Source organism: Hyperolius riggenbachi, chromosome 4 (genome assembly GCF_040937935.1).
Source record: "Hyperolius riggenbachi isolate aHypRig1 chromosome 4, aHypRig1.pri, whole genome shotgun sequence".
NCBI classification, from domain to species: domain Eukaryota; kingdom Metazoa; phylum Chordata; class Amphibia; order Anura; family Hyperoliidae; genus Hyperolius; species Hyperolius riggenbachi.
Window position 1 is genome coordinate 210153381 of NC_090649.1, and position 16385 is coordinate 210169765.

General features: G+C 43.2%; 1 protein-coding gene across 2 annotated transcripts in view; it reads left to right on the top strand.

The window, feature by feature from the left end:
• Nucleotides 1-4960: 4960 nt before the first annotated feature.
• The window catches only part of CHRD (chordin), a 34070-nt gene continuing 22645 nt past the window's right edge, over nt 4961-16385 (top strand). Inside the window, exons 1-5 of one of the 2 annotated variants that reach the window (XM_068279350.1) lie at nt 4961-5379; nt 7419-7522; nt 13252-13378; nt 15071-15208; nt 15615-15732. In XM_068279350.1, coding sequence (XP_068135451.1) covers nt 5253-5379; nt 7419-7522; nt 13252-13378; nt 15071-15208; nt 15615-15732 — 614 coding nt within the window. In that variant the 5' untranslated portion in view covers nt 4961-5252. Of the gene's footprint in view, nt 5380-7418; nt 7523-10392; nt 10431-13251; nt 13379-15070; nt 15209-15614; nt 15733-16385 lie in introns of those variants that run through there. The other variant, XM_068279351.1, reaches the window with a different exon arrangement.

Genomic DNA, 16385 nt, shown 5'->3' on the forward strand with positions numbered 1-16385 from the left:
GAATAAAAAGAAACAAATATGGCAAAAAACTTAAAGCAACTCCATCATGAGACATATACAGTATGGAGGCTGCCATATGTGTCTCCTTTCAAGCAATGCCCATTGCCTGGCTGCCCTGTTTATCCTTTTCCTCTAAAACTTTAAGGCCGGGTTCACAGTGGAGACTTGCGGTGCATTGTAATGGCCACATTATAACTCGTTCACAATAGGGATGACTTACAGTACCCCAACGCAGTGCATGCAGTGTGTTGACAGCATAATGCCCACTTTAATAGTACAGTGAAGCAGGCTTTCAATTACTGTATGCTTCACTCTATGTGACACAACATGCGGATAACATGTGGCGCCGCTCTCCTGTACTGTTGCATTCCTGCTGTTGCAGGGAACGTAGCACCCACAGTGAACCCGGCCTAAGGGCCGCGTTCACACTGTGCGTGTTGTGTAACATATACATTGCAATATGTACTGCAGTGGACACTGCATGCGTTATAGGGATCGGTAAACACTACAATGCAAAACTGACTTTTTTGTATGGTTTGCAATTTCTGAAATGCTGATGTCAGCAGATCCTTTGCTGTTAATAGGACCTATTCACACATGACAACAGATCCAGCGACTATCTTATTTTTTTTTTGGGGGGGGGGGATTAAGGTATCTATGTTTTAGACGTGGGAGGAAACAAGAATATCTAGAGAAAACCCATGCAACCCCATGAAGAACATACAAACTCCATGCAGACAGTGTTTGGTCAATAGCAAAATGAGTCACAGCAGTCAGAAAATGGCTTCTAGCAACAAAGAAGATGCCTGTTACTATTATTATTTATATAGCGCTGACATCTTCCACATAGCTGTGCAGAGTATATTGTCTTGTCACTAAACTGTCCCTTAGAGGGGCTCACAATCTAAAGTAGTCCCTACCATAGTCTTATGTCTATGTATGTATCATGTAATATATGTATCGCAGTCTAGGGCCAACTTAGGGAAAGTCTATTAACTTATCTGTATGTTTTTGAGATGTGGGAGGAAACCAGGGTGCCTGGAGGAAACCCACATAGACACAGGGAGAACCTACAAACTCCATGCAGATAGTGCCCTGGCTGGGAATCAAGCCAAGAACTCAGCGATGCAAGGCAAGGCTGCTAACTGCTATGCCACCATATTGGGGAGGGATCTTCGGGTCCACCCTTTCCTCTTTTAGAAAGCTATAAATTTGGTGCCAGCCGCCTGGGCTCTTGATTCCCTGATGATGCTAGATTGCGAAACCGGACGGAAAGAAGACAGGAGGCACCTTTAATGTCTTATTGGTTGTGGACCAGCTTACATGCGCAAGTTTTTATTAGGGGTTCCCAGTTCCTGGGCTCAGTATATAAGTCTTTGTTTTTATCTTGTTTTTTTTACAGTCTATACCGATTGTTTTTACAATAAACGGTTTACACTTAAGGTGGCCATACACTGGTCGATGTGCCATTAGATCGACCAGCTGACAGATCCCTATCTGATCGAATCTGATCAGATAGGGATCGTATGGCTGCCTTTACTGCAAACAGATTGTGAATCGATTTCAGCCTGAAACCGATCACAATCTGTTCAGCTGCTCCTGCCGCCTGTCCCCCCCCGTATACATTACCTGAGGCTGGCTCCCGGGCGTCTTCTCCGCACTGCACCGCACCGCTGTTCTTGCTCCATCCCGGCGCTTCCTGTGTTACTCCGTGACCAGGAAGTTCAAATAGAGCGCCCTCTATTTCAACTTCCTGGTCACCGGAGTGACACAGGAAGTATAAGCGTACACTGGGACATGCGGAAATGCGGTGCAGCGAGGAGAAGAGGACCCCGGAGCCAGCTTCAGGTAATGTATACATGCTCGGATCGGGCCCGAATCGTACGCCGCAAGCGACGCGCTCCTACCGCCGGGCGATCGAGGGTAATTTCCCGCACGGCGCGATCGACGGACCGATCCGATTTCGGGAGGGAATCGGATCGGCGGGTGCGTTTAGCGCAAGCGATTGGCAGCAGATTCGATCCCAGGATCGGATCTGCTGTCGAAACGGCCGTGAATCGAGCCAGTGTATGGCCTGCTTTAGAGTTGCTGTTTTTTGTTGTGTTTATATATTGGCCTTCCTGGATACCATACCATATATCGGAGTGAGGGAGCGGTGGAAGTTTGGATCCATATCTGCTCGAGGTTCGTTAGGATTACCACTGAATGTGAGACATACAACCTTATAATGTGGGTTGTTGGCAGCTGGTAAGTCCCTCTTACTCTTTTCTGCTGATGGTTGGCCACGAGACCATGAGAGGTTGGAATATCACCGTGCTGAAGTTTTAGTGACTGTATTTATTCCTCATTGATCTGCACTGACTTCTTAATACTAAGTCTATTAACTTATCTGTAAGTTTTCGGGATGCGGGAGGAAACCAGGGTGCCTGGAGGAAACCCACACAGACACAGGGATAACCTACAAACTCCATGCAGATACTGCCCTGGCTGGGATTCAAGCCAAGAACTCAGCGATGCAAGGCAAGACCGCTAACTGCTATGCCACCATATTGCCTGTTCAGTGCTTAATGTGTGTACACAGTCTAACCTTGCTTTCACCATCCCCCGCCATGTTTCTATATGACCTATGTGAAATATGCAATCCTTTACCACACAGTACAAGACAGAAACTCCCTGAAAATGCCTCAGAAAAGGAGGCCAAGAGCATTATAAATGTGATCTTTCATTTATAAGGCGCTAACATAGTACACAGCGCTGTACAATATTGGAAAGCCCCTTGGAAGTTATTTCATGTTGCAATGATGCAGCGATCACTGCATAGCCTCTGTAATATCATAGTGTAATACTGTCATATGCAATCTATGCTCAAGGACGTATACATGTGAAAAGGGCGCCACAGTCATTTTGGCATCAGGAAAAGCCGCTAGTAGAATATTGGTAAAATAACCGATATTCTAGCATTGGGCAATGGATAATAAAATGATAGAATATCAGTAATTTTTAACAATATTTTACTATCGCTATTATTATTAACAATACACCTAACCCTATCCTCACTTCAACCCTCCCTCTGTTGATGCCTAAAGCCTGATACACACATCCAGTTTTGACTGGCCAATGACAATTACCACCATCATGTGGGCCAAGAATTTAATTAAGCAGATTGTGCAGGTAGCTCTCATACTACATGGAAGTGGTAAAATTGGCTTATCATTGACCAATCAAGATTGGATGTGTGTATCAGGCTTAATATTAACTGACACCCCCCCCCCCCCCCCATGCAATTTTTCCTAATATCTGCACTGCCTTCACCGCTAAAAGCCCTCTCTGCCAATTTCTGTACCACCTTATTAGGGAATTTATTGCGGCCACTATTAACATTGCAGTCTATGTGGTGCCCATTTTATGGCTCCACCACTGGCACCCAAATGACCTGCTTGGCTCTAGGACAGCGATACTCAACATTTTACCACAATTATAGTTCCATAATAATTGCATAGATTTAGGTAGTTTTGTTTGATTGTAAATATCTGGAAGCCATCAGAGAACGCTTGGATATGCATCCATTCATAAATGAATGTAAATGTTACCTCTTCCATATAGTGTGAGAGCTTGCCTACACAATCTGTTCATAGTGTTCACAGTCTGTTGATCCTCATGCTACACAGAGTTGGTAAAAGTTTGGCCAATCAAAATCGGATGTGTATATGCACCTTAACACAAAACGCTCCTTGGTGCAGCCATGCTATTTCTTTGAAGTGCCTGTCAGAGTTTTTTTCTGAGACTTTATATCCTGCCAACTGCTAGGCTGCTCTATTGACATTTTATTTAAAAGGTATAAAATAAAAGGAAACTTGCGACATTTCCATTGCTGATAAGGTGGCACTGGCAGTGACAGCTTACAAAGCAAAAGTGAATTTTGCACCACCTCCCCCCCCCCCCCCCCCAAAAAAAAAACCTGCAACTATCTTCCTTCTCTCAACTGCTATATGTATATTTCAATATTTGGTTTCACCTATTGCAGAGAATAACAAATACTTAAAAAGCAGCCAACATCCTGTTGTGATCTGTGTGTCATTACAGGCCTATAGCTGTCAAGAACTCCGAATGGGCATTGGAAAGGTAACTCTCCTATTATCACAAATCCACCTGGCTTATCACACACACTTTTGATAGGTGAAGATCTGTATCGGTTTTAGTAGCTATTTTTCATGTTATTAGAATGCTGAGTGATGTTTTCGTTTTTTTACATCATGTTTGAAAACGAATTCGCAGATCTGTACATTAGCTTAGCAAACAATGCAGAATTTAATCAAGTCAGTGGAAAGTGGAAATGAGGTGTCACCGTGTCACGATCCCCTGTATATATTGCATCAAGATCCAATCAATCAGCCCTCCCGATACCAAAACCATTCCACACATTAGGGACGAAAAGTCACACCATAAACAGGTCAAATTAATCATAGAGATCACGTGCTGCGCGTCAAATTTTATCCCATTTATTTGAAAATTCTAATAACGTTATAAAAGACATGAATGAGACAAAAATCGTATTTCAACAGTAAGGGCAGCTGCTTTAGATTAGTGACCTGCAGGATCAATTCATAGAATATTGCCGGTGTCAGTATTCTTGTGCGAGTTCTAAGATACTGTGAGATCTGTATGAGTTGATTATTCTTTGAGTCAGTCGGTTGTGCTCTGGCTATACAGTGTATCACATTGTTGGTCTCCCGTGCGCTCTCATCTTCTCCCCACCAGCTCTCCTCTTCTCTCTCCCCTCTCTGCTCATCCTCTCCCTTCTCCTGGGTGGGTCTCTAGGCTGAGTCAGGATGCTGTGGCTGAGTGTGTCAGCTTGGGGGGGAGCCCGGAGTCCCTGCTGGGCTATTCAGACTTGTTAACAGACACTTTCCTCGGCCTGAGACCCCGCTGAGCGACTCATCTCCCAGAGTGAGTGCAATATACTTCAGCAAGATTGAAGAGGGGACTGGGACGAGGGGGGGCTGTGTCAGCTAGCAGAGCCCCCGCCTATAAATCCAGCTCCTGACCCACGCAGCTAGCAGAAGAGAGATCAGACTTCAGACTGAACTGTGCCCTCTGGGCAAAGTGACCTGCTGCTGTGAAGAAGACAGTGCCACTCACTGCTAGCTGTGCCAGGCAGGTGGAGGACAGGAGGTGTAGCATTGCTCCTCAGGGGGCATCACAGTAGTGCAAGATAACAGAGAACTTCAACCTGCGCATATAGCAAGGCGACCATGGAGAGGACATGTGCCCATCTCCTCCTGTTGGCACTGTGGATGCTGGATGTTGGTGCCTCACGTCGCAAAATGTTTCTTCCCATCAAACCTGAGCAGGATCTGGTGCCATCTAAGTCCCACATAGGTGAGTGACACTGAGATGCTGTGATTGCAGTTTATGCTTATGAGGGTGGATGCTCCTCAGATCAGCAGGTGATGAGCTGTATCAGGTAAGCAAGGGGGTGAGGGCATGGATATGGGATCTCAACTAGCTTAGCTATAAATGTATCCAGGATTGGTGCTGATGAATCTGGCCCCTCTCTGACCTATGGGTTCAGCCTGTCCCCCCCTCTGTGGCTGACTTGGAGGTGAAGCAAAGCTTTTATTACAGGGAATGTGAGTTTTGAAGAGACTGTGGAATGTTCTGTCACAGTAATCACTCCCATAGGACATGAATTGCTTATTGGTTGCTATGAGAGAATGTTTATGTAACTCAGTTTCATTAGGCAGAGCTGTCTGGCTGCCAAGACTCAGATCCAATAGTGTCCCAGTCCTGCATTCAAGGTTCTGGACTCTTATTACTGTAACTTTCCAGAAGCCATTGAGAAGCCCAATAATGCAGTGTAAGATAGGACAAGTAGCATGAGGCTTGCAGGGGACTCTCCTTGCCACACAGAGCTGCAGTTAGGATACAATTAATGGTGCCCACTAATGATGCAATTTTATTGTCCAATCTTACCACATCAATGTAGTAGAAGGGTAACATGATTCAATTCACGTTGGATGGGTGTTCTAGGTAGTCCCTCATCATTACATAGAAATGGTAATGGTACCCATACATGGTACAATTTTTTTCATCCAATCTTACTATTTCTATGTAATATAAGGGAACTGCCTAAATTATCCTTTCAGTGTATTCACTTAATTTACGCAAAATGTTAAGATTGGATGAAAAAAAATGTACCATGTATGGGAACCATAAGATTAACAAAAAAGATTGTAACATTAGCGGGCAACCAGTGCATGAATTGTCTTTAAATGGCATGATTTTGTTGAACTTGATGGTCGTATATGTCTTTTTTCAACCCAAATAACTACGTAACTAACTATGTAACTATGTATGATGTAATATGAGTAAACCTAGTCTCCAGGTAAGTTGGGACAGTTGAGACAGTAAGTGCCAAGCAACTCTCTGGCCCTCTCTTCTGCAGTAAGGCTTTGTTCACATCTAAAATCAAAATTATACACACCAGCGTTTTGTGATTTTGTGATTTTTTTCCCCCTCTCAGCGCTTACCTGCGTGCTACGATTTTGTGTACAGCGCTATTTAAAGTGCTTTTGCAGAGTGATGTGCTTTTTTACTTCCTGACGCAAGTCAGTAAGTGAACTATTTGACCAGGAAAAGAATAAATATAATGTATTTATTTTTAAAAGCTCAAACGCAATCGCTGCACAAAGTGCTTTTGTGAGTGTATTGCGTTTTTTCTATACCTTCCATTGTAGCGAAATCACCCTAAAAATGGTACATGCAGCGCTTCTCTGAGCGGAAAGATGACGAAACTCTCATATATGAACTACCCTATAAGGATTCATTGCACTAGCGATTGATAGTGCGTCTTTTGAAATTGCTGGCGCAAAAAAAACCCCGCAAGACACCCTAGCTGTGAAAGAGCCCTTAACACTACTTTATAGGTTGACAGTGTAGAAGCTTGAGGACTCTACAGTTGTTACCTGTTAGCATAGTCATGCTCTCCCCAACTATTTCTATATATTATATTTCTATGTAATCGCTCGCTCACTGCTATAGATTTTAGGGCTCTTAAGTTTTGATGAGTGATTTGTTGTTAGCATTGGGGCACCTGGCCTCACGCTTGGTGATTGTGGCACACAATGGTCATGCAGGGGTTACTTAGTGTGACTCTTTGTGTGATGCGGTGGGAGCAGCATTTTGTTTTCAGTCTGGTTTGGGTACCTCAGAGGCAGTGTCTGGCTTGAGCACATTCTCCTCACACATCTGTAACCTATGCCAGGAATAAGGATAGGACTGAGCAGCCAACAGCTGCACCAACCTCACTGTAATATATTCCAGAAGGCAGAGGAAGTAAAGCACATACTCTGTACACAGTAGCCAATGTTCTGCAATAGTGCTTTTAATCTGTGGTAATAAATATGTGTCCCCTTTAGGTTGCTACCTTGGAGACAGAGTCTACTCTCTGGACGATACATGGCATCCAGATCTGGGCAAGCCGGTTGGAATAGCCTACTGCACAGTGTGTCGCTGTGAGGCAGTAAGTTCACAAACTACAAAATCTTTTTTTTTTTTTATGTATTTGCTGAATAGAGCTTTTTTCTGGTTACATGAAAATTGTTATCTTTATTTCCTTTTAAAGGGAACCTGACGTGAGAGAAATATGGAGGCTTTAGTCTCTAATAAACAATGCAAGTTGCTTGACTTTTGTGTTGATGTTCTGCCTCTAATACAACAAGTCACTGGCCCAGAATGAGCATGCAGATCAGATGATGTGACGCTGGTCTCACTCCACTGGCTGCATGCTTGTCGCAGGTGTGTGACTCAATAACAATTTGACTCAATAACAACTAAAGCTCAGCATGACAGCCTGGCAACTAGCATTGTTTATAAGGGAATGAAGATGGCAGCCTCTGTATTCCTCTCACCTCTGTTTTCTTTAAAGTGAACTCATGCTGAAAAGTTATGACATTTACCAATGCTGAACACTGTAAAACAATGCCAGTAGATCCACAGTGAAGAACCAAATGTCAGTTGGCAGTTCTGATATGCGTGGCAGGAAAAATGAGCTGGGTAGGGCACGGCAGGAGAATGCAGAGCAGGCGCTTCTCTGCTTACAACACAGGATGCGGATGAGGAGGTGAGCCAATGATAGCCGGGGTGGTCACCAAAATTAGCCATGTGGAGCACCCAGCTAAAAAAGCCTGGAGAGAACACTAGTTGTTCTGACTTCCATGCACAGTGAATGTCAATTGCATACAACCTGAAATTGGGTCATTCAAATGCAATCACTGCATGCAAGTTAGCATGTTTTTGATCATCTGTAGCCCTGGACTACTAGAAAGCGTCAGAGCGGAACATTACAACAAGAGCCATGAAAGTGACCTGTCAAAAAGTAGTCAGCAAGGGCATTTTCCAAGATGCTGAAGCAAACCAGCTGCAGCACAGTTTCAGGTTAAGGTAAAGAAACACTGAGGCCTCATTCACGTTGAGTTGTAATGCGATGTTTAAAGAGAAACTCCGACCAAAAATTGAACTTTATCCCAATCAGTAGCTGATACCCCCTTTTGCATGAGAAATCTATTCCTTTTCACAAACAGACCATCAGGGGGCGCTGTATGACCGATATTGTGGTGAAACCCCTCCCATAAGTAACCCCTCCCGCAAGAAAAGTTTGAACTTTTGTGGGAAATAGCTGTTTACAGCCGTTTCCAACTGCCAAAAACCATGCAGCAGCTACATCACCTGCCAACAGTAAAATGTTCACTGGAGTTCCTCTTTAAAGAAAACCTGAACTGAAAATGAAAAGTCAAAATAAGCATACACAAGTCATATTTACCTTCCATGTAGTCTACTCCTCAGTGTCTTTCTCCTGTCCCGCGTCCTTTTTGTTCACTGTGATCAAGGGAATTTTCCGTCCTCCATTTTGAAAATGGCCATTACCCATAACAGCTTTTTGGTCAGCACACAGTTAACCTATTTTGGTTCCTGGACGTAGAAACTACGTCCAGGAACCATGCGCGCTGCCGCGCGCTCCCGCGGCCGATCGCGCACGTGCGCTCCCGACCCGCGGTTCATTAGCCAGGCAATCAGTGAATCGGGCTATGGAGCCCGATCACTGATTCCTCTCCCCCGCTGAAAAAGCGACAGCTTCTCTCGGAAGCTTCGCTTTTTCTGGCTGTAACGTACCCCATGCGTCGCTCTAAGCGTGTGTTACGCTTAAGGTCCGTACACACGCCGGACTTTAGGCAACGACGGGTCCGTCGTTGCCTCCCGCTGGGTGGGCGTGCCAGCGACAGTCCGGCGTGTGTACGCTCTGTCGTCAGACTGATACGGCTGTTTCTGAGCGATCCGCCGGCACGCCCACCCAGCGGGAGGCAACGACGGACCCGTCATTGCCTAAAGTCCGGCGTGTGTACGCTGCTTTAGAGTGACGTCATGTAAACAAACTCATGGCCGCCATCTTGTGGCTAAAAAGTAATACTACAACTAAAAGTTAAAAAAAATGAAAATCAACACACATTTACATTATAAACATATTGTTTACCTCCCACCCTCCCAAAACTACCCAAATAAAATGTTTAATATAAAAAAAAAAAAACATTGCAATAATAAAAAAAAAACATGTAAATATTTACCTAAGGGTCTAAACCAGGCATGGGCAAACTTGGCCCTCCAGCTGTTAAGGAACTACAAATCCCACAATGCATTTGCCTTTATGAGTCATGAATGTGGCTGTCAGACTCCTGCAATGCATTTTGGGACTTGTGGTTCCTCAACAGCTGGAGGGCCAAGTTTGCCCATGCCTGGTCTAAACTTTTTAAATATCAATGTAAAGATGAAATATCTCTATATTTTTATTATTTTAAACTTGTAAATAGTGATAGATGCAAAACGGAAAAAATGCACCTTTATTTCCAAATAAAATATTGTCGCCATTGTGATAGGGACATAATTTTAACGGTGTAATAACCGGGACATATGGGCAAATACAATACGTGAGTTTTAATTATGGAGGCATGTATTATTTTAAAACTATAATGGCTGAAAACTGAGAAATAATCAATTTTTTCCGTTTTTTTCTTAGTCTTCCTGTTAAAATGCATTTACAGTAAAGTGGCTCTTAGCAAAATGTACCCCCCAAAGAAAGCCTAATTGGTGGCGGAAAAAACAAGATATAGATCAGTTCATTGTGATAAAGTAGTGATAAAGTTATAGGCTAATGAATGGGAGGTGAACATTTCTCAAGTGAAAACGACGGAACGCGAATGGGTTAAACTGTAACATCGCCCACTTGAGCCATAGGGAAACATGGACATTACCTGGTACATCTGTTGTCCTCTCAGCTATAACTGACAGCAACTGATATTTTACTGACAGCAACTGATATATTTCAGATCTGACAAAATATTGTCAGAACTGGAAGGGATTATTGTCAGAAGAAAATGGTGAGCTTCTGAGAGGAACTGATGGCAATGTTCATTTGAAGTTACCTCATGTGTTTATTTTAAATATTTTTACTCAGTACAGGTTCTCTTTAAGTCACAACTCAGCATTACAACGCAATGCAAAAAAAAGGTGGTAACACACATTAACCCTGCCGTCGCATACAGTAGGTACAGTAAAGCATACAGGCAATGAAAAGTATGCTTTCCTGTGCGTTACCATAACGCATCACGTTACAATGCATAGCTAACGTTGCACTGTGAACGTCCCATAAGCATTGCAGTGTGGTAAGCTGCGTTATAAGAGTTTATAACGCAGCTCCGCAACGTCCCACTGTGAATGAGACCTGAAACACTAAACCATTGCATTGGATATGATAGCCTTTGGTGAATTGTCAGAAGCAGGAAATTTGGGTGCTAGAGATGCCAGGGAAGCAACACAAGTGTAACTATGGTAATGAGTACTACACAAGCAGCATCAGCCATGTTGCTGTGGCAATACTCACATTACCCATATATTGCGGATCGAGTTAATTACGTAACGCGCGGTACTCTGCTGGTGTTGGTAGCGGTAATATTGCCATGCACTGTCTGCACACAGCAATATTAACAACACAAGATGAATCAACCCCATTCAGAGAAGCAAGGTGGCAGGCAAGTAAATGATCTGTATGAGGTAAATTACAGTCATTACCTGAAAGCACATGGCAAGCTGTGATCCAGATCAGGTGTTCTGTCCCCACTGGCAGCGTGCTCATTGCCACTAATGCCTGGTACACACAATGGGATTTTGTGGAAGATTTATTGCCAGATCCACTATTTCCAACATGTCAGGTCTGATTTCCGATCGATTTTCTGACCGATTTTTTTTTTTTAGAAGTGAACGGAAAATTGATCAGAAATCAGATTGGACATGTTGGAAATAGTCGATCTGGCAGTAAATCTGCCAGAAAATCTCATTGTGTGTACCAGGCATAACAAAGCCAAAAGACCTGCATTACAGCAAGGCAACTGTAATTTTTAAGAAGGAAAACAAAGATAGCAGCCTCCATATCTGACTCATGTGTCCATTAAGCAGAATTATTTGTTTTAAATACTGGAGGGCTCCTCATGAGGGCAATGAGTAGCAAGCAATGCACATGCAATCAATCAGTCCTTATACAGTGGATGAATATGCAACATCTGTTCCAGCCCAAATACAATTACAGCAAGTTTTTTATTATATTGGCCTCAATACACTAAGCTTATCTCCTGTCTTTAGTAAGGTTTCTAGAGTTATCACCATGGTGATGAGGCATGTAGTATTCAGGAAACATTTTACCTCAGGCAAACCTTAAGTTAACTCTTCTGTCTTTAAGCTAAGGTGAAATCTCTAAAGTTAACTCTTCAATCCTTAAAATAACTCCAGAATTCTGAAAATAACTACAGAGGAGGTAACTTAACTACATAGGAGGTAACTTAACTACAGAGGAGGTAACATAAAGTGGAACTCCAGTGAAAATAATGTAATAAAAAAGTGCTTCATTTTTAAAATAATTGTGTATAAATCATTTAGTCAGTGTTTGCTCATTGTAAAATATTTTAAATACCTGATTTATATTCTGACATTTATCACATGGTGACATTTTTACTGCTGGCAAGTGATGTAGCTGCTGCTTGCTGTAAACAGCTATTTCCCACAATGCAACAGGGTTCACAGACAGGAAAATGCCAATTTCTTTGTGGGAGGGGTTGCACCACAATATCAGCCATACAGCGCCCCCTGATGGTCTGTTTGTGAAAAGGAATAGATTTCTCATCAGGGCCGGGCCGAGGCATAGGCTGGAGAGGCTCCAGCCTCAGGGCGCAGTGTAGGAGGGGGCGCACAATTCATTCAGCTGTCATTCCTAATTGTGTATGAAGCAGAAAGAAATAAGAAAAGGGGATACATAGCAGTGACTGCAAGCCAGATAACTAGATATTAAGGTGTTGGGGAGGTTGTGGGCCCTGTGGCCCTCTTAGTCTAATAGCAATCAGTGTGTGACAGCTGGGGTGGGAGGGATGGAGGGGCGCACTTTGGTGTCTCAGCCTTGGGTGCTGGAGGACCTTGTCCCTGCTCTGTTTCTCATGTAAAAGGGGGTATCAGCTACTGATTGGGATCAAGTTCAATTCTTGGTCGGAGTTTCTCTTTAAGTAATGGAGTGATAAGATAACTCTCTCATTGTGTGGAGGTAAGTTTTCTATTGCCTTATTATCTCCAGCATGATCTTGTTGAATTGAGGTCATTATCTCAAATGTGACGTATTTTATCTTGTTTTCGGACTTACTTTCACACTGCGTTGCATTGGTGTAGCTTACTCCATTGATACAACGCAGAACATGTAGTGCGTTGCTAGAATTGCACATGTTGACTGTCAGTCTTTGAAGCTGCATATTGGTCAGTTGCTTCTTTGCCTGCGTTACATCACATGCCACTGCAAATGTTGTGTTAGGTCGTGTCAAGTGCATGTTATAATGTAACGCAATGCAATGTCCCAGTGTGAAATAAGCCATAAAGGGAATTGAGAAACTCACTTCAGGTTAGATACACACCTAAGTAGAGGGAAGGCTCTGGATACCATAGACTCTATGGCATAGAGCCTTCCCAGTCCTCGGGCCGTTCCCTTGTTCCTGTGCTATCCCTGGTTGAAATGATTTGACCTGCTAGTTGGAATAGCTCTTACACACTCCCCAGAGCTTTCTTTCTGCTGTACCTAACCTGAAGTGAGTTTCCTCACTCCAGATTTTCTTTCATCGCAATGCATTGTAGATTTCTCAGATGTTTCTTTTATTATTGTATTTTTAGCATCGGAGTCGCTGGGGAAAAGAAACTGGGAAGATCAGCTGCAAAAACATCAAGCGTCAATGCCCTACACTCACCTGTGCTAATCCCATCGAAGTCCCAGGACAATGCTGCCGGGTGTGTCCCAAGTGTAAGGCATCTTACCTTCTTCATCTTCTCCATATCTTCATATGCCCCATTCACTGCTCACTCCATGCTTTGTGCCATGATGCACTGCCCAGGCACAGGATCATGTCACATCAGCATCTTTGTGGCAGAGACTTGTAGCTAGCTTGCCGTATGTCCTTAGGCAGCTGTGAGTTGTCCCTGCTGTGGTATTACTATCAGTAACCACAGCGGACAACAAGAGAGGCAACTGGAGCATGAGATTTGGAGCAGCTGCATGTCTCTACCATGTTTGCCGTGTTATAGCTCATAGGCCTTCAAAGTTGAGCAATGGTTTCGGTGCACGAAGTTCACCGCTGGGTGCCAAAACCAGACACCCCATAGCAGCAATTTTACGGGCGCGTAACGCTAATTCGGGGCTCTGGCAGCTTCCCTTGAATTACATCTCCCTCTGAGTTGCGACAACTCGCAGGGGGAATAGTATTTAGCGCTGCTGGGGAGATTTGCGGCAGCAGGGAGAGCCGTCATTCGACTCTCCCGGTGCCCAACTCACCGGCAAAGTGACGACAGGTACACCTTCAAAGGCACATCATTATGTCTCCAGACAGTCTGCTATGTAGAGTTTACTGCTAAATAGCTAGGCTTTCATAGGGGAATTAGCCTAGATCTCTATAGTAAATTATGCATAAATCTTGTAGTCACTGTCCACTACTGCAAAAAAAAATAGCATAAGGGATCCCTGGATATTGTGGAAGTGGCATCAGAGCAAAAATAGGCGCTTGGCTATAATTTAGGTGTTGGGATATCGTGTAGGCACAGGGGGATTATAGTTAGCATTAAAGGAATACCAAGGTGAAACAAATGGTCAAGCTAGTGGCTAGCCAAGTGCCTAAGTGCTTTTTCCAACACACCAGTGCCTGAATTACATCCCCAGTGCTGCTGAGGGGAAGGGCGGGAGGGAGGGGCTTTAGGCACCAGGATATCATTGTGGTTAAGGAGGGGGGTGGGGGGCAGATTTTAGGCAAAGATTGGGAAGAGGTTAGTGTTAGGAGTGGGTTGGGGAAGGATAGCGTTAGGCATAGAGGCATAGATAGGGGAAGTTTAGTGCGAGAATATTGAGTGAGTATAATAATAGTGAATTATGTACAGGGTGAGGGCATGCATGCACTGGAGTGCAGCGCAGAATACACCATACACATCAATCCAAAGTATGAAATCGTCAGCAATGCCCATTCTCCAGTTCCTGACCAGTTTCAGCCTTCCGCCATTGTCAGAGGGATTGCTGACAATGTCATGCTTTGGATATATGTGTATGGTATACACGATACAGCCGTTTATACTTGAAGGGTCCCTGTTGGAAGGGCCCGCAATGTCACTGTATACATTTCTGAGCACGTTATTGGTGACTGTAGATCTCCTGATGTGATACCAAGCGCTGAGGATTATGTGATGACACCGTTTCGTGGATGTGGTAGTCTGAGCAGCTGGTTCACTCTCTTATGATCACATCCTTGTGAGTCTTATCTTCAGGAGTAGCGCCTGTAACTTCTATTTACATCTAAAATACAGAATTGTCAGGATAGAATTACACATTTTTCCCAGCTAAAGCATGTCGGGTGTACTCTATGTAACCTGGATATCTAGCAGCTCACCTGCAGCTCAGCTTTCCTTTTCACTGTTTTGCATTACTTTTTTTTTGTTTTTTTTACCAATCCAGCTTCTCCTGTTCCACCTGCGAAGAAATCCGAGTTTATGTTTGATGAGTTTGAGCATTTCCAGGAAAAAGATGATGATCTCTATAATGACCGTTCTTACCTGAACTCTGACGATGTGGCTGTGGAGGACAGCCATACAGGTAGGAGCACAGAGCTTACTGCAGACCCGGGCAGCTGGTCTTGTTACATGGAAGGAACATGTATGTAAGCATCTCTGACAACATCTTTAATGCAGCTTTTGCGTATAAGGAAAAGAGGTGTGGCTTGTGGAAAAGCACCTAACCCTAATGGTGACTTGGGAATACAGGTGCAGCCTTCAGTATAGCTTTCCTCTATGATCACTTGTTATGTATTGTAAATCAATTACATTGATTGTTAGGCATGTGATAGAATAAAATATGACTCAAATATTATTTGGAGTGCAAAAAACGAATGCATTGCAGTTTTATTAGCTATATACTTTTCTGACCTTATGTATGCACACAGTTATGTTCAGTTTAGCTTGCTATGTGATATTTATGTATGTTATCTTTTTTTTTTAAACAGAATATGTAGCATTTTTGACTGCTTCCAGTGACATGTGGCCAACAATGAACAGCGGTCTTGCCAAGGCCAAATTTAATTTACAGAGTTCCAATCTACTGTTTTCTATTACTTACAAAGGGTAAGGCGTTTTTGCATCACCTTTTTGTGGTTTATTTTCTTTACTTGCATCTCCTTTTCTTGGTTTCTTGCCTGACATGAATAGTTGTATTAAAGTTCAGTCATTTCCTTTTTTTTATTGAAGTGTTGGTGTACTTATCTTTTTGATGCACGGATCAAAAATGAAATATAATTGCATTGTTTATTTTACCTCCTTTCTATGGTACAAGCATATCAGTGTATATATTTAAAAGAGAGATAATTTGGGCACTGTGATTGCTGTTATTTTGAATATCATTATCGATATATACTGTAATAGCTGAATCTGAGCACCAGTTTGTCACCCCTGTTGCATATTATGCCAATATCCAGAGCTTTGCTAACTAATTAATCTCTGGTGCCAATTTGTCATCTCTGCGGCATGCTGGATCAATATACAGAGTTCAGCTATACAATAGCCAAACTCCGGTACCCAGAGCAAAGAAAATTGCAACAAGTCATGCGGTTCTGCAAATTAAGTATTCCTATTGGTCACTTCTCTTTTGCCCAGTCTTGCTTCAATTATAATATCTATTGGCACACAATATGTAATTGTTGTAATTATTGTTATTAAAATGACCTCTTAAAATGACCTCTCTATTTGAAGCTGCAGCCAGTCATAAGTTATAGAGTACC